The 19,441-nt window shown below is 38.2% G+C and overlaps 1 protein-coding gene across 1 annotated transcript in view; it reads left to right on the top strand.

Moving 5' to 3' along the window:
• PLCL2 (phospholipase C like 2) overlaps positions 1-19,441 on the top strand; it is a 201,742-nt gene that overhangs the window by 126,412 nt on the left and 55,889 nt on the right. Inside the window, exon 4 of the mRNA XM_012466740.3 lies at positions 18,248-18,323. Coding sequence (XP_012322163.3) covers positions 18,248-18,323 — 76 coding nt within the window. The remainder of the gene's footprint in view (positions 1-18,247; positions 18,324-19,441) is intronic.

Below are 19,441 nucleotides of genomic sequence, written 5' to 3'. Positions count from 1 at the left end.
GAACATACACCTCATATTTTCTTCTAACAATTGAGTCTTTCCAGCATCAAGATTTTTTATTTACTGTTGAAACATGCATCAAACACTACTGGCAATAGTATAAAGTCCTTTTTTAAACAAGTTTTTACAGCATCTAGAATCTGTGTGATATCTTAAATTGTGTAATTATTTTTGTAGTATTCACAGAATAGTATTGTCTCTTCATTCAGTTTTGTGGATTGTGATTGTCCTCTTTGTGGAAATTCAAACAGAAAAGCAATGATCAAAGAAACAAAGAACTTAATTGGCTTTCCGTGTGTGGTAATTTGTATGTCTTTATGCAACTTGTGAGTTCCAAATCTTTTCAGCTTGAAAAAAATGAAGACTATCTGACCTAGAACATGTGATTCACAGCTCATTAATGCATTCAGCCTGCTTCTCCCTTTGAGTTGAGAGCCCCTTGCTCCCTATTACTTGGGACCCAGAGGAGAGCCATGTTGCTCCTTGATCCTTCAACCTGTGCTCTGGGTGCAGAGGTGGCTGTGCCAGCTTGTGCTGGCTACTTTAAAAGAAAAACAGAATGTGTTCATCTTCATCAGTATAAGCTTACAGAGACTAGTGATAGAAACCTCAGAGCTTCCTGAGTGTGGGCTCCATTTGAAAACCCCAAGTTCTCTGAGTCACACCCTATTGGAGGACTTGGGACATGCACCTTTACTGTTGAATTTAATCGTTGTCCTAATGCGGGCAACTTCTGACCAGGTAGGATGATATGAAGCCTATTGTGGTTCTTCATTGCACTTGAGAATGAAGGTGGAATATATTCAGATTAGAGTTTAGAAAGTGTCTAAGTTGCAGTGATAATATAATTTTATTGTGTAGAATCTTGATGTTCTTTATGTCATTCCTTGACTCTATAAATGCAAGATCCATTCATCAGGGATTAACTCAATCTATTGCCACCCATTCTTGTGTAGTTTAAAGAGGTATATACTTTTTTATTTAGATATTTGTCAGTGTCACATGTCCAGTGGAGTTGAGTTGGGAAGATTGAAATTACATCAGACGGCCGGGTACGGTGGCTCATGCCTGTAATCCCAGCACTTTGGGAAGCTGAGGCGAGTGGATCTTGAGGTCAGGCATTTGAGACCAGCCTGGCCAACATGATGAAACCCCGTCTTTACTAAAAATACAAAAATTAGCCAGGCGTAGTGGCAGGCACCTGTAATCCCAACTACTCAGGAGACTGAGGCAGGAGAATCACTTGAACCTAGGAGGCAGAGGTTGCAGTGAGCCAGGATCGTGCCACTGCACTCCAGACTGGGTGACAGAGCAAGACTCTGTCTTGGGGAAAAAAAAAAAAAAGAAATTACATCAGACACTTCTATTAAATTGGTAGTGGTGAGACATGGTTTTATTTGTAAATGCCATGAGTAGACATGAACTTTTGGGATATGCAATCACATTGTATAAGAAAACTCTCTAAAATATGAAATAATTTGGATGGAATATACTTTATAAAATGAAGCTATTGAAATATACAGTTTATATGAGAAATCAGGTATTTCAGAATTGTTTTGTAAATGTGATCGTTGACACCTATTTGGACCACCTTCTGGCAGTAAGGTGTGTTAATTTCTGACCCTTTTTCCTGTCTGTTATGTCCTTGGTCATGACCTGGAAAAAAAATTCTAAGGTGTTTCTTCACAACCTTTTGAATAATGAGGTAGTGATTTTTCTCCACAGTGGGATGTATTCTATAAATAACATTTGACACTTTTTAACCTTTGAAGCTCATATTTTGTTATGTTACATTTGACCTCATGTTCATAAGAGATACAATTCAGCATTGCCTCTCATTTTCATGAGTGGGAAGACTCAAAGTCGCCCTCACCAAACCTCTCAGAGCAGTGCAAGCATCTGGAGGGTGAGTCCCTTCTGCACAGTAACTGCTCAGTCAGTGGGGACTGCGGGAACTGTCACTCGTTATTTAACAGCTCCTGTTTTTCACTCTCTTCACTTCTATTCCTCCAGCTTGCTGTGAAATAATTAATGCCACTCACCCCACCAAAATAACCACTTTCAATACCAGAAAGCTGATTTTACTACTAGACGGATTTATCAGGAATAAAAATAGCATTTAATAATGGTTTAAAGCCTTTTCTAACTTAATTGGGGCATTTGAAATTCTGAACTATAAGAAAATTACTCTCACAGTAAACACAGTGGGTGGACAATATGATGTGTTAAGAGTTAAGTTTAACTCTACAGGCTTAATTACCAATTAGCTTAAAACTAACATGTTAAGTAGTTTAAAACATTTGTTTCCCTACCACATTAGTATTAGTCAGATCTTTAGAGCTAAATGTTAGTGATTTTTATATGGAGATTTTATATAAGATTATTCATCTACCTACAGAAATAATTTATTTCTGGTATTTTCTTTGAAATCAGTGTTGATCATTCTAGTTTTCTTTGTAATTATATTCTGACACTGGAGAGACATCAGATGGAGCCATACCATCATTTATGTAATTCTGTGGCATGAAATAACTTTAGCTTTTATATCACTTATCTGGGACAGGTGTGGTGGCTCATGCTATAATCTCAGCCCTTTGGGAGGCTGAGGCAGATGGATCACTTAAATGCAGGAGTTTGAGACCAGCCTGGCTAACATGGTGAAACTCCGTCTCTACGAAAAATACACCAATTAGCCAGGCATGGTGGTGTGTGCCTGTAGTCCCAGCTACTCAGGAGGCTGAGGTGGTAGGATCGCTTGAATCCAGGAGGCAGAGGTTGCAGTGAGCTGAGATCACACCACTGTACTCCAGCCTGGGTGACAGAGACCCTGCCTCCATAAATAAATAAATAGATCATTTATCTTGTATCAGAAAAAAACATCAAAATATGTCCTATCTTTGTGAACAGAAACAGCTGTTTCATTATTTAGCTAAATATAACTGGAATGATACTAATTTTAAGTTGTTTTCCTAAAACTAAACCCTGTCTTTATTGTTAAACATTAGAATTCTCCATAGCCAAAATTTTTTCCCAACATATATCATAATATGTGTTTATTCTTTTAGCATACCAGCTACACTTGATTTTTCATGTTCTTTTCTAAAAAGTGCATGTAGCATATCAAACTATGTTATCTCAGGTACTTGTAGTCCAGTTTTACCAACTGATGCATCACATAACATTTTAGAGCAGGAGCTGGGAAACACCTGTTTTTGTATGGTCTGAAAGCTGAGAATGGTTTTTTTTTGTTTGTTTTGTTTTCAAGTTTTAGAGTACCGTTTTCACAGAACTGGTTGAGAATGGTTTTTACATTTTTAATTGATTGGGAAAAAACAATTTTTGTGATATGAAATTCAAATTTTGCCCTCCATAAATGAAGTGTTTTTGGAGCACAACCACCTCCATTAAATACTATCAGTGACTGCCTTCTTACCACAGTGGCAGAGTTGAGTGGAGTAGTTGTGACAGGAACTAAGCCTAAGCCTTACAGCCTACAATGTGTACTGTCTGGCCCTATGCAGAAAGAGTTTGCCAGCACTTCCAAAAGTGGATTGAGTTAAAGTCCTTAGGGTATTTTGATACAGTGATTTTTAAAGTCACCTTTGCCAACCTAAATTATGACTTTCTCTTTCCTTCCTTCCCTCTCCTCCCCGCCCCTGCCCTCCCCTCTCCTCCCCGCCCCTGCCCTCCCCTCTCCTCCCTGCCCCTGCCCTCCCCTCCCCTCCCCTCCTCTTCCCTCTCCTCCCCTTTCAAATGTACTCACTGCATTTCGAGTTTTGATCCATAAAGGTGGGATTCTAATTGTTAACCTGGCAGGAAGGAGGAGACTGTTGCTGTTGCCTAAGCACTCCTCTGCTGAAAAAAAGTAATAAGCCCGAATGTGTCATTAAGAGTCAGAAACCTAAAGAAACAAGAGGTGGAAACTAAGAGGAAAAAGCCAGTGGGAATTAATATTTGTTCTGATTTTTATAGTGCCCGTGAGGCAACCATGCTATGTCAGGGGGAAATGGTGACAATCCACCTGAGTTGTGTGCTATAAACTCATTATCATTTGTAACTAATTTAACCTCACACATATTTGGTGATTATGTATAACCGTGGTTGTGCTGCTTGGTAATGAGGCATTAAAAAGGGGCCAGTCCAAGAATTGAGTTTCAATAGTACTCCTTCTCTCAGCCGAATCAAGCATTTTTTGCTGAGGAGCTGAAGGGCTCGATGGAAAGAAGGGAATTGGGTAGAGTTAGTGAGCAGCTCTGCATCGACTGTGAAAACCCCTGGTTTCCTCTCACCCTTACCTAAGGCAAGGAGGAGGACTTTCCCTCAAACTGTAAAATCCAGACTGTGCTAACCACACTCAGTTTAAAGGAAGGGATTATAAAGAGTGCTGCAGGCAGAGACCAATCCCATAAAAGCCTCTCCTACCTAAAGAAGGGAAAATACGCTCTGAAGCCTCTGTGGATTCCCACATCTTGCTGTTGTTTATGCTATTCACTTCCTTCTTACACTCATTACAACTTATAATTATACTTTCATTAGCTTGATCCCTTTTTTTGAGACAGGGTTTCACTCCTGTCACCCAGGCTAGAGTACAGTGACAAACTCTTGACTCACTGCAGCCTCTGCTTCCTGGGCTCAAACTATTCTCCTGCCTCAGCCTCCTGAGTAGCCGGGACCACAGGTGTGCACCAGCACACCTGGCTCATTTTATTTTATTTTATTTTATTTTATTTTTTGTAGAGATAGGGGTTTGTCATGTTGCTTAGGCTGGTCTTGAACTTCTGAGCTCAAACAATCCACTTGCCTCAGCCTCCCAAAGTGCTTGGGATTCCTTTTTTAAAAGTACTTCTCTTCCTTTCTCTGAAATCTGAGCTCTAGGATAGCACGGACCATTCAACACTGTGTTCTCAGCACTGACAGCAGAACTTGGCACACAGCAAGTACTCAAAATCTATTTTTGGTGAATGAACGAAAATAACCTTGATCTCCAGGACACAAATATCAGATGCCCTTCTTACCCTACATCTATTTCCCATTTGTGCCTATATTCCCCGAACTTGATTTTGATTTCCATACACACCAGAAGTTTTGGGGCAGGGGAAGCAGAGGGTGAAGTGGCTGCTCTTCCAGTCTTAGGTCTGGATGGAAGTGCTTACACTCTAAGGCAGTGAGGACTGGCTCTGCTGCTCCAAGAAGAGGAGGATGCCTGAGGTGCCTGGACAGCTCCAGATGCTTGTAGGGAGAGAGGGGCCAGAGGCAGGAGAGACCTGTCCTGAGAAGGCAGATCTGAGTGTCCCAGCTCCTGGATCCATTATCTCTTGTTCAGACCCTAGATGTCTTTGCACCCTTTAACAGAGGATCCTTTATCCTGTCTGAAATTCCCTCAGTAATTCATATACCCTTAAAAAACAAAACTATATAGAAGGGTTTAGTGCAGAAGAGAGGAGGAGGAGGAGGAAAAGGTGAGGGGCCCTAGTTTTTCACCTGGCTACGATAAGAGAGCAACCTGGTTCAGTTAAACCACCTGAGGTGGGAACCGCCCTCATATGTGTACAGTGTTTTATGATTTTTCCCAAGCATGCTCATAAATCAATTGTTACATGAGCTAATAGTCAGAGGCTCTAGTGTGCAATGATCTTAGCACATGGGCTGGGGGCAGAGGAGAAGAGCAAAGCCTTGGATGGGGATAGGCTCCTGTTTGAGCTGAGCAGAGAAATTCTTGAAAGCCAGATAGTCACTTTCCCCCAACTGATGTAGGCTCCTACTCCCCAACACCTACTGACCCTGGTGAGTGAGCCAAACCACATCTCCCAGGGAAGAAGGCCTTGGGTTCCTCTTCCTCTACACCACACATAGCATCCACCGGCTCCAGCTCCACCTTGGGAAATTCTTGTCTTCATCTTTATCTCACCTGCCACCATGAGCTGGCTCCCAGGGCAACAGAAGATGTACCCTGGCATGTTTTGCATAGGGCACATCTTAGTAAGAACAGTGGTGTATTTACAGACCACCCAGGTAGGTATGCAGGGGGTGTGAACACATATACACAATACTGCACCCTAGGAAGTAGATGAGCCCCTGTTAATGAGATAGCTCCTGTACTAGTGCTCACCTGTGTGACCAGGAGCAAGGCCATTTCTCTCTCTCCTTTTTTTTTTTTAAAGAAATGGGGTCTCACTATGTTACCCAGGCTGGTCTTGAACTCCTGGCTTCAAGCGATCCTCTAGTATCAACCTCCCAAAGTGCTGGGATTACAGGTGTAAGCCACTGTGCCCAACCCAGGCCCATTTTTTAACCTCTAAAATGGGCATTAGATCACAACCTCAAAGGATTATAAGACTATGTACCTGTCAATAACCTAGAACATAGTAAATATTCAATAAATCATAGTCATTACAATTGTCATTAGTTTTCAAAGGCTGGATGCATATAGCTCCTGAAGCTTGAAGACCTATGTGTGAGTTTACTTTAACATGACTCCAAATTCCAGAGCAGCATTTGTCAGGCCCTACTTTGTTATTTATACAGAGCATGGTTACTCCATTTCATAAAGGCAGGTTTAAAGTTCAAAATGAAAAGCAAAAGGTAAGTTTTCTCATCACCTTGCTAGGCGAGTTGTTTCTCTACTCTGAAAGGGGAAGATACCTTAACATGTGAGTTATGTGGTCAAAATCAGGAAGAACGCCATGCCTGGGTTTATACAGTAAATACTCTAGTAGCTGCTCAGATGCATTCTTCAGGCTCTGTTATTCTTGGAGAACTGTGGACACTGCTGTGTTTAAAAAAAAGTATTGCTTTTCATTACAGAGAAGTCTTCAATTGCTTTTCTCTCTTAACTAACATCTATACTTAGTTATCACAGACTTGAGAGAAACAAATGATACCTTACAGTAAGACTATGATTAAATTACCTTCTGTTAATTAGGAGTTTCTAAATCACCTTTATCCCTCTGGAGAAAAGACTTGATATAAATAGGCAGTAATAAAAGTGGTACTATGTTTAATTCAAATTGTATCTTTTGAAATTTAATTAATTTAGTAGTAATAGTTTTAAGTGAGCATGTCAGAACTAAAGGGTCCTTAGTGACTTGAAAGAGTTAATGTAGCATCCAGAAGTTCCCAATGTACTCTTCAGAAGTAACTTGCTCACTGAATAATTGGGTTTAACCAGCTCAAGTTCCCCTTTCCTCCCACGGGATTGATTCAGAGCAGGTTTTGAGCCATTCTCATCAGTTCTTTGGAGACATTACCCTCCATTCAGGATGTAGCCTCTGAACTTCATCTTTAAAATTTCTAAGACCAGGGACAGTGAGGCCCTGGGCCCTCTTTCCAGGCACTTAATAGAGAAGTAAGCCAGCAAGATGGCTGTGGACTACATCCTCGCTGGACTGCACCTGGCTGACCACATTACCTGTCAAAAGTTCCTTCTGAGTTGCTAAATCCCTTCACCTACTCATATCCTTTCCTCCTTTCATGACCGTAGAGGATACTTGAGCACAAGCCACACATAAATTTCATGCTCTCTGGGATGGGATGAAGATGTCATGTTAGCACATCATTATTGTAGCTTAGAAAAGCTGAGAAGTGTTTTATAGTGTAGACAGGCTTGACATGACCAAAGGCCTGGTAGAGGGTGGGGTTTGTGTGTTTGTACATCCTTGAGGCGACCATGGTGCAAAGCAATTCATCATGTGCTGTAAAGTAGACTGTCTAATGTGGGACTATTGTATAAGGCTTCCCACAGTAGTCACGTGCAAAATGATATGTAGCACACCAAGTTCTCCCCTAATGAGACTTCTGGTCATGTAAGGTTGATAATAAAATAGAGAAGAGGATGATTATCATTTAAATGCATGTGAACTTACTCTGTGCATGCTCTTCGTATAGAAAAGCATAGCATAATAAATTACTGCATAAACTGGTAGAAATTATTATATAGCTTTTCTTGATAGTTTTATAATTGCAACAGAGTTCCTTCGCAGGGTAGTTGAGGTTCTGTTTTATTGCTCAATTTTCAACTTTTTTTTTTTTTTTTTTTGCTTTTCCTATGAGTATCATATTGTTCAGGACCAGAAACTACAAGATCAAATTCAAAATTCCTTCCATTTTTTGAAATTCTGTTTATTTCCTGAAGTAAGATTAAATAACTTACATTTCTTAAAGTTTTGGTTAAAAACTAAAATTTGAAATTTAGAAACTTTAAATATTTGCCAACAATTTAGAGTGGGGTAAGTATTTAAAATATATTCACTGACTTCGTAACTAATCTTTTGGTACAACTGGAACCCCAGATTTTTCCAGCACCCTTTTCAATTTCCCCAAGCTATTGTACACAGCAGAACTTTGGCAGCCTCTGGTCTGTTTAAAAGTATTGGGGACCACATGGAGACTTCTAGTAATGCTAAATCTCAATCTAGAAATAGTAGTGAATGCCTTTTAAATCTAAGTCTGGTTGTGACTTTATGGCTTATTCAGTTGACAACATAAAAATAAAAATTTCTTACCTGATTTAAAAGCACAATTTTTGGTGAGGTAAATCACCCTGGTGTGTTCATTGTTTTGATTGCCCTAAGCTCTGCCTCTGTGATTTTGTCTATTTTTTTTCTTTTAATCCTCTAGATGTGCTTTGTAATTTTTTGCCCGCTATCCTCTTTGTACTGTTTTCCCTCATCTTTGCTCCTTTTTCCTCTCCTCTCAGCCTAACAAATGTGTATTACTAAGGACTTCTAGTGGCTAATGCGGGAAGTGCCTCTCAGAAATACCCACAACTGTAAACAGTAGGTCCATGCAGTGCGCATTGGACATACAGCACCTGGTAGAAAGTAATTTGAAGAACTTAAGGAAATAAACTGGTTCTTTTGACTACATGATACTATTTATTTCATGAATGTTATGTTGAAGCCAAATGGTTATTGAGTGAATGCAGGAGACACCTATATTACACTGTGTATAATAATCTTATTCCTGTATCTTATGCTTGTATGGGGATTACATTTAGAAACGGCACTTAAAGTTTAACCTGTGAAACGTGACCGCCTTCTAAGTGTGTGAATATGATTATATATTAATTTAGAGCGAGAAGTGATAGCGACATTAATTGTATTAGAGGAGGCTTTTTGTAATGTGAAAATTCAACTAGATACCTATAGATAAGATGGGATGTTATTTTATAGGATTTTTATCTGAAATGTGGTACATAAGAGGTTCAGACTGTATTAGGGTTTAGATAAAAGTTATGTAACAGGAGAGACACATTGATCCGTTAGGCACTACCCTGGCTCTTAAGTGGACTTTATGAAAAGTTAGAGTATGTTGAAAAAACTTAGAGAATTGTTAGCTTCCTACCTGTGGACCCTGGATCACTCGTAATTCAGAATTCATTCCAGATTTATATAGCATTTGGCATCTGTTCTCTTGCAAGAAATGATTGTTAAACTAGTTGAATACAGTGTTGAGGCAGGCTTATATGATGCCAAAACCAAGCTTTGAATGTGGTAGAAACTGAAAGTTTAACTGAGACTTCAAATAAAATTGCATAGAAGAATTTTGTAAACACATTTTTTCTAAATATTTTGAAGTATTCTCCCTTCTGTAGTAAGTTCTACTACAGTATTCATTTTGAAAATTCAAACTTGCTTGAATGCAGTTTATGTGTTAGGTAACAATTTGAGCATACCACAAATACTGTATTTTTTATGCACAACACTGCACCTGGGTGAACTGAAATTACACACACACCCCTCAAACATCCACCATCTCTTTCAATTCACCAAAAGTGTTATGAGCTACACCCTCCACATCTTGTGTTACAATTTTCCGTTGGATTTCAGATCACCCTCCTTCTACCACTTCACAGTGACTCACAAGCTGCAACTCTTCCAATACCCACTTCCACCAGCAACCTTCAGGTCTTTTTCAAGGTTAATTGCCACATTTATTGTAATATTTTTTCATTATTTAACCACTTAACGTATGCAGAACAATGAAATGTCTGTCTTTTTATGTGTCACTGCCAAAGTTCTGAGTGTTGTGTCCCAACCCACTTTCCTTATAAGCCCTGTGGTTTTTATTGCACAATTTTGTATAGCGAGGTGAGTTTCAGGATTGCAAAACTGTCATACTGCAATTACAGCAGGTCCTCTAATAATGTCATGTTGTTCAGCATCATTTCATTATAACATTGAAGAAGAAAAAAAGTCGATTCGCAGCTGGGACCACTTGTATGGAATTTGCGTGTTCTCCCACATGTGTGTGGGTTTTCTCCAGGTACTCTGGTTTCTGCCCACTTACCAAAGATGTGAATTTCAGGTGAATTGGACCATCCAGGGTCTCAGTGTGAGTGAGTATGGATGTGCGTGTGAGTATACCCTGCAATGGGATGGCATCCTGTCCAGGGTGGGTTCCTCTTGCACCCTGAGCTGCTGGGATAGGCTCTGGCCACCTTAGATCCTGACTGGAATAAGTGGTTTGGGAAATGAATGAACGAATATAAGTTGCTGGAAAATAAAAATTTGTCAAGTATTTGAAAATCATCCAAATGCACAATGATATTTGTTAACTGTTTTTGAGCTGTGTGATAGTAGGAGATTCCTCTGAAAACTTTCATTTTGCAAACATTTGTTCCTTAATTTAATACACTGCCACTATGACTACTATCACTTAGGGATTTACCACAAATTGAGTAAATAATGATCTTACTTGTTTTCATTAATCTTTCTTAAATGTATGTATAGTTCACATTTATTTCATCATTTAAAATTAGAAGTGTTTTGATCTGTATTGAGAAGTTTGATGATATTTTTGTGACCAGAAATATGCTGTGGAAATGTAATTCTTGTTTATATCAGTTAGCCTATGGTAAAATTGGTTTTGTTGTACATTGTTCACTTAAAGTCCTAGTTTCTAAGAACCTATCCATGTTAAGAAAAGACTTAATGTATATTCTCCACAATTACTCAAGATCACCAAATGAGCAGATCCACAGCTTCCCGTACTGTGGACTCACCCTCCTCCCGACACCTCTCTCTGCACTCATCTGTAAATGTTTAGCATCCTTGTTTTTTCCTGCCCTCTGACCACTCTTGCACCTGCATACCAGTTATTATTCTTTCTACTTATTCCAGTGATTCTGAAGCATCATGAAGTGTTCATTCATCTTTAAAATTCCTCCCTCAGAGATATAGACATTCTTTCATCTCAGCTACTACCTCTGTGCAGAAAATTTTCAATTATCCAGTGCCAGAACCAAGCTGTCACATAATTTCTGGTTGCTACTGGAGATTCTTAGACTTCCCTACTGTTACCACCAGCTCAATTCAACTAAGGTGGAAGTTCACATCCTAAATGCATTAACATACTTAACAGAACTATAAAGCACTGTACAACTGTACAATGTGTAACATGTTTAGTTGTAAACTGTAAAGCACCCTGTAACTGTAGAGTGTGTTACAATTTTTCTTATCCTGACCAGTTTTCCTCTCTTATCTTGGCTCTTCCTTCTGTGTCCACAGCAAATCAACCTTGGAGTCCTCCTCTACATCATCTCTTCATGTCATCCTTTCTTTCCCAGCCCCTCTGCTGCCATCCAAATCCCTCATATAGCAGTGGCCCCCACCTGCTTCCTGTTTCCACTTTTGTACCTCCATCTCCCATTTCTTCTTCACACTGATCCTTGTTCATGGTTCTGAGATTTTATTTTGATCACAACACCTGTGCTTAAAATTGTCAAGAGTTTGTGATGAAATTCAAACTCCACAGTGTAGAAGTGCGGATCTTATCCGATCTGGCCCTTGCTCCTTTTCAATTCATGTTTCCTCACATTCTGTAACATGAGTTGATATGCCTAGACAGCTTAACAGTATTTTACATGATTTCAAGTCCTGCCCTTCCGCATCATGTCTGCAGTGGAGTCGTATGTGTGGCAGCACCCAAATATACTCCTCTGTATGTTTGTTAACAGTTGAGTAGTACTTTTTATCAAGCACATCTCGGGTTCTTTGTATAACTTTCTTTTATATAGGCTTTAATTTTCCCTATAATTTGCATAGTGAAAGATGTAGTAGTGAAAGTGAAGTTTCATGACACACCCAGGACAAGTTACTCTGGAAACAGTTTGTTATTTAGAAAGTGTTTTCATAGTGACCTTGCTGGAAAGGAGGATGACCACAGCTCTTAAAGATATGGCAGACCTCGACACTTGGATCGTCACCAACTCTCTGCCCTCCCCACAGTGGACTGCAGCCGCAATTCTCCCTCCATGTGAGATGGAAAAGGGAGCTGGGTTTCATTGTAGCACACAGCTGGGCAAAGACCCCTACAGGAATAATCCTTTAGCATTTCAATTTAAATATGTGATTTCTATATTATGTTTAAGTATTTAAAACTGTGTTTTATTTTCCAACAATAACTTTATAAATGGTGCCTCTTCTGTTAGTTCAACTTTGTGAGATTTTTCTGTACTTGGAAGCTTTAGTAAAGGAAAACCTTAACCTCTAGGTTTCAGTCAAGAAGTCTCAAATTCTGATGTTTTAGAACCAAACTAAAGTTCTTCACCCACACAGTAATAATTAAAGTGTTAAAAAGAGAAATTATATTGTTAACTCAGAGAGGTATTTCTTTCAAGAGTGCAGAAAAAATCACCAAAGCTTACAAACTCCTGAGGGCATCTAGCTCTTACTTTCTGCCCCATTCATGGCATCAGTGAACTGACCAGACTTGCAGGGGCCACACAGCACAACAAGGCTGATCACCCACTAGGGACATTGAGCTTTAAGAGGCTGTTTTAATCCATTTTATGCTGCTATAACAGAATACCACAGCCTGAGTAATTTATAAAAACTGAAACTTATTTTCTTAGAGTTATGAAGGCTGAGAAGTCCAAAACAGAATATGAAGGAGCAGTCTATAGAAATCTGGTAATATATAAATATAAACGTATATATTTATATATAAATATATATAATATATAAATATATAGTAATAAATATATATTATTTAATATAAAATATATAATATAAAATGTATAATATAAAAATATATAATTTTTTATTATTTATATAATAAAAATATAATATATAAATATAACATAAATATAATAACCTTCTTATAACCATATCTATAAACAGAGAAGTTTACTTTACACTAACATGGGAGTTACTTTCAAAACACAGCACTCTTATGAAAGGTATTTCTGGTTTCTTTCCAGCATAATAAAATATCAATTTTAATTTTTACTTTGCCTTTTGTTGAAATTTCCTGCTTTTCATCTGCTCAGATTTTTTATTAAAATCTTATATTAGAGGTGATCAAATTTATGAAATAGATTTCTAGGCTATGTTAAATCCATAGATTTTCCTAACACATGAGTTCCAGAAATGTAGGAGGTACTGGTTAACAGGTCACTAATATAAAATCCATTAGCAACAACTGTATAAAAGCATCTTGCCCTGGAAAAATCGATCTAAGCATCCATGTGGCGAATTACTCAGGCTGGCAGCAGGGTATCTGATTGCTGTGCCAAGACTTACACCTGTGTGTTTATAGGGGCTTGATGAAATTCATGCATTTGCATTAATGCAAATAATGCTTATATAATCAACCACTTTACTTGGCCTTGCATTCTAGTGACATGTCAATGTAATTTACACAGAGAAAACAAGATAAAGTAGCTTTTTTCTTTGGCTCATTACTCCCCCTACATCTGCTTTTGTTTAATCTGAGATGCTTATTCTAGTAGTTTCATATTAAATATAAATTATTTCTTATTTATAATAACAAATTGTAAAATGAAGACAAGTAATTTATTGTTGTCATTTTAAAATGTTTTCTCAAAGTGCTTTATAGAAATATTATTTTTTAAAAAACAACTTTGGGTCAATGTTAGTAATTGAGATGATATTACTATATTGTGTGTAGCACCTTTTAGGAGTTACAAAATTTCCTCTGCTTTTGGGCGTTCTTCTGGTTGGAACACCCTTTCCTCTTCACTTGTGCAATTGCCACTCATGTGTCAAGACCTATTATGGTTTTGTGGAAAAAGCAGAGGCTTCAAGGTCAAACAATACCAGTTTCTTGACTTACTAATTACAATTATTTTGCCTATAATACCAGATGACCTTGAAAGATTGCTTATATTTCAGGTCGGTCTTCAGTGTTCACATCTGTAAAACTGAATACTCATATAAATACTAACTTGACGTGGATAATGTGATCAGTAAATAAAATAGAAAGCACTAAGTACATACTTGATGCAGAAATGTTGATTACTTTCATTTTGGTTCATTCAGCCAACACTTGTACTATTTATAATCATAGCTTGTTATAAAGTAGCAGACCCAGACAGAAAGTGGCTCCTGCTAGATCAGCTGATGGTCCCGTGTTGCCTGTGCTGCATCCTCAGTGCCATATGCACTACATTCAATTATAATTGACGGCAGAATGAAAGGGAAATATTAGCCCTCTGAGTAGGGGCCAGAAGGCCCATTGCCTAATCTGTCCTCTAATCGTACTGGACTTTTCACTTGGTGTTCCTGTAGGAGCCCACAGTCCTAAGAGCTTCCTTAAGAGCACCTAGAGGAGCTCTTAGACTCAAGGAGAATTTATACGATACTGCAAAAGTTGAAGATTATATGCCTGTTAAGAACAAGAACTGTAAACTGTTAACATACATTAATTTAATTATAAATATGTACCCCAAAACTATAAAAAGATACTAACTGGCAGTTCCTCCTTCTGAAGCAAGTAGTGCAAATATTTGATAACAGGTGTAACAATGTGAATCATGTCTGCTGAGGTCTGGATGTGTTTTCTGCCTGCCTTGTCTGAGCTTTGCTGATTGTTTACTATGGACCTACCTTCTCCTAGGCTGGTTTCCCCTGGAATAACAGTCTGCAAATGCCTCCTGCTGTTTACTTCCAAACCTAGGAGGAATGGCTTCTCACCGTTTGTGTTCTCCACCCTGATGTATTAGTCATCTTCATATTTTATATACTACTCATGAATTGGGGGACAATATTCACTCATTATCAGCAAAGGAACTTCCTGTATTGAAATCTAAGCCACAAGCAGATCTTTCTGTGGGTGTCAACATGGATACCATTACACTGCAAGTACCTCACCATTAAATATCTCACCAAAGGGCTGTAGTTTAGGAGTATTTAATCACATCCAATAGCTCATGGGCTACAATAGTAATCCCATATTTTTAGTTGTTTGTGCATCTGTCTTATTTTCTTACCATAGTCCCAGTGCAGCAACTGTTCTTAATTCATACTTGGACCTTAGATCAGGGTTCCACACACAGAGAGCCTCAGTAAATGATTGTCCCAAGAATAAACAAATGATCCTCCAAGTGTTACAGAGTTTAGAAGGCAGATGAGCTTCTGTATCGAGACCCTTGAGATAGATGTGTATTTATTCAGCCTTGCATATATTTTATAGCTGGAAGGTGCATAGTTATTTAACCTTTGGTGTTACTTAAACTGGAAGATGATTCTAAGAATAATAATGCAACTTGTTTCTCTGAGCTTCATCACACCCAGCTTTTCAAGTGGAACCAAAATTAGTAATGAGTATTGGAAACATTGCCAGTGAACACATGAAAGGAGGGCATTCAGCTGATTTGGGGCTACCAGAAAATGTTCTGCTAGGCCTCCTGGATAAATGGGGAGTCAGCCGTGACAGCTGCCACTTGCAAGGGTCTTCACTGCGCCAGTTGCTCCTCAAGCGTCCTTTCATTTAATTCTCACATTATGAGGTGTAATGTCTTTAATAAATTTATTTTATGGGTAGGAAATTAGGGTTTTGGGGTTAAATATCTTGTCCTAGATGACAAAGCTAATGAGTAATAGAAGCAGGATTAGAATCCATATAAATCTGTGCTCTTTCTGCCACTACACCACTCGCAGGATGAGTTTCTCGTCTACAGTTGCGAGCCTCCACTTAATGCTGCTGTTTTCTTCTCTTCCACTCCTTCCGCTTTTGCTCCTGTCCTGCTCATTTGTTTCATGACTGGGTTCATTTTATTGATGATGTTTTTTTCCTTTTCCTGTTTGAATGACGGGGGCACAGTTGCCCAGTTCTTTGATACTAAGCTGTGACAATCACCATCCTTGCTTGAAGAAGTCCTTGCTTCTTTGTATCTCTCATTTGGCTTGACATCAAAGCTGAAAAAGGTTACTTGATGACGGTATGAACCTTTTCAGTATGCAAATTATGTAATGGTACAAATGACTTTATATCAGTATAATAAAGTTCTTAACGATTCATTTTTATTGCTGCCTGTTCAATATGTCAAGCTGTAAAATAGAATATTTTAATTTACAGGAATGACTCAGATCTTGAAGAATGAATTTGAAAATACTGAATTCCAAAGTGCGAACTCTGCCATAGGCTGTGGACTTCTTGAAGACAGGGATTGTATCCTATAGATCATGTATCCCCAGTTTCCACACAGGGGCTGCCTGTAGTAGACCCCAGTGATGATTAAAGATACATTATGAAGATACAAATAAATGCCTAGCTTGGCCTTCAAACTTTTGATGTTTACCATTGTTTTTTATTTAGAACTGTGCAGGTTGATAGATACTATTTGACTAACCTTAAGAAGCTAGTACACTTTTTAAGAGATGTGTTGGTTATATTTTAAATAAATAAATGTAACTTACCAAAATATGGTGGTTTTGTGTTATACAAATAATTCAACCTACATATATTTAGTTACTATAAAATAATTATTATGACAGTTAGTGATAAATGCCATAAAGAAAAATAAGGCAGGCCAGGTCCAGTGGGTCATGCCTGTAATCCCAGCACTTGGGAGGCCAAGGTAGAAAGATCACTTCACCCCAGGAGTTTAAGACCAGCCTGGGCAATATAGCAAAATCCCATCTCTACAGGAAATTTAAAAATTAACCAAGCATGGCGTCACATATCTGTAGCCCCAGCTACCTAGGAGACGGAGGCTGGAGAATCACTTGTGCCTGGGAGTTGGAGAGCAACCACTGCACTCCAGTCTGGGTGACAGAACAGACCGCATCTCTTAAAAGAAGAAAAAGAAAAAAATTGAGGCAGAAATGAAAGGAATGGATGGTTGTTTGTTACTTAGAATATCATGGTCATGAAAAATAGATGAATAATATTACAATGCAAAATATCTGGACATTTAAATACAAATATTTAGAATTTATACTAAGGCAGGCATCATAATTGTACCCATTTGAGCCATGAGAGTTGTATCTGGCTATCCCATTTCCTTTTCATAATGATTTTACAGCCAAAAAGATTACTTCAGAGGGATCTTTTCTAGCTTTTTGGTGAGTAAAATAAGGGATCGATCAGCTGTTCCCTGATTCTTTCTCTTCTTCAAGCTTGGGTTCTTAAAACAAGCACATGCAATTTGGAACAAGAATTCAAATTTGAACATTTTAAAAACCATTAGTAGGAACATAAAAATACTAGTTTGAGAGGTGCTATTAGTGATGAATGGTATCAAATAAATGCTGTTTTTTAAAATTCTCATTGTATGTTTGAAACTGATTTTCAGATGATGACATTTTGGCTGAAATGAGTGAAGTATGTAGGTGTTGAAGTTTTCTATAAGATGAAGTTGAAAATTTTGTTAAAATGGATAACCAAAAATACAATTTAAAAGTCTGATCAGATTTGCACACATATTTGTAGCTTTTCACACTAAAATGGACTCAGTTTCAATATTGACGCAGGGTTCAAGTTCAGTGTTGTGCTAGTCTCACTGCACTTGTAACGTTATACTACTCACATCTTGTTTTAACCATTATGTGAGATGCATGCTTTTATCATTTTTTGCATGTACATTTGAAGTTGAGTAGTGGAAAGTCAGATAAAAAGGCATTTGACACTTTGGGAGTCCGAGGCGGGTGGATCACGAGGTCAAGAGATCGAGACCATCCTGGTCAACATGGTGAAACCCCGTCTCTACTAATACAAAAAATTAGCTGGGCATGGTGGCGCATGCCTGTAATCCCAGCTACTTAAGAGGCTGAGGCAGGAGAATTGCCTGAACCCAGGAGGCGGAGGTTGCGGTGAGCCGAGATAGCGCTATTGCACTCCAGCCTGGGTAACAAGAGTGAAACTCCATCTCAAAAAAAAAAAAAAAAAAAAGGCATTTGATATCATCACATCAGCCTGTTCTAGGAGAAGGGTCTGTGCGTGAATGCAGGAGAGTATATCTAGTTGTCAGGTGTAATCTCATGTCTGGATGTTCCCTTTGCAGATGATTCAGTCCCTCAAGGCGTTGATTGAAAATGCAGATGCTGTGTATGAAAAGATCGTACATTGTCAGAAGGCAGGTAAGTGAAAGTTTGTTTCCTCTCTTTAAAATAAAATTAGTAGCATCATATACTTTGTCCCAAAACTATTTCATTTTTTGGATGCTTTATCAAGAAAATCAGAAAATTATTTTTCTACAGCTAAAGAAAATATCAGTTCAATGGTTCTCAACCTTAGGTGACAAGCTCACTGGGGGGACCTTTCAAAATACATCAACGTTGGTCTGAGGTGTGGAGCTGAGAATGAATAACTAAAATTCCCAGGTGTTTCTAGTGTACAGCCAGGAATGAGAAACTCTGCACTAATATCTTTCTCAATGTTGACTGTGATGCCAAAGATCCTGCTGGTCACCTGTGACTTTAGTTACCCAGTAGGATAGGTAAGGCTTGAGCAGAGGGAGAATGGCTTCTTGTAAAGGAGATGGGTACCAGTTTACAACCTCCTGATACTTTTTAATACACTGGCATTTTCAAGTGCTGATAAATTCATTAATTTAACATCCAAATGATATGCCAGATTCTAAAATTCTACTTATATAAACAATTATCCAGTTAATTTTAGCTTTGGCAAAACCAAAATATTCAGTGTTCTGCATTGTAATAAGAATATACAAAATGGAGTGATTTTAATTTTCTAATTTTTTGAGTGTTGATTTGGGAGATTCTGATATGGAGAATATTTTCAAGTCATAAAAAAAAAACTGTCCTGACTTTCTAAGGTTTTTTGGTTGCTATTCTTTAAAACCAGGAAACTGTATTGCCTACCATGGAAAAAAAAAAGTCATCCCTTATCTCAGAAACGAACTTATTTAAAATAGATCAAAGATAAGGATATGAGTGACATTTTTCTTTTCTGGTATTTATTGAAAGAGTATTCTTATTAGTGACGAATCAGCAAACTCCACAGTCCTCATCTTGTTTTACTCATCTTGTCAGCAAATATTGTTAGCAAAGTGATCTTTCTACTTCTAGTCCTTTCCTGGCTAATTCACCCTACAATCTACATTTAAAAGAAGTTATTCAAACACCATTTTTATCATGTCCTAGACAAAATCATCCAGAGGCTTAGCAGGGTCTCTGGTAACAAATTTAAACTCCTAACCTTGCCAGGAGGAGTGAGGTCATCTACCAACCAGCCC

This window comes from Aotus nancymaae, unplaced genomic scaffold, assembly GCF_030222135.1.
Source record: "Aotus nancymaae isolate 86718 unplaced genomic scaffold, 86718_ANA_hifiasm-v0.15.2.pri h1tg000019l, whole genome shotgun sequence".
NCBI lineage: Eukaryota > Metazoa > Chordata > Mammalia > Primates > Aotidae > Aotus > Aotus nancymaae.
Note: the sequence above shows the minus strand (reverse complement) of the source record. Positions and strands in the feature narration are given on the sequence as shown.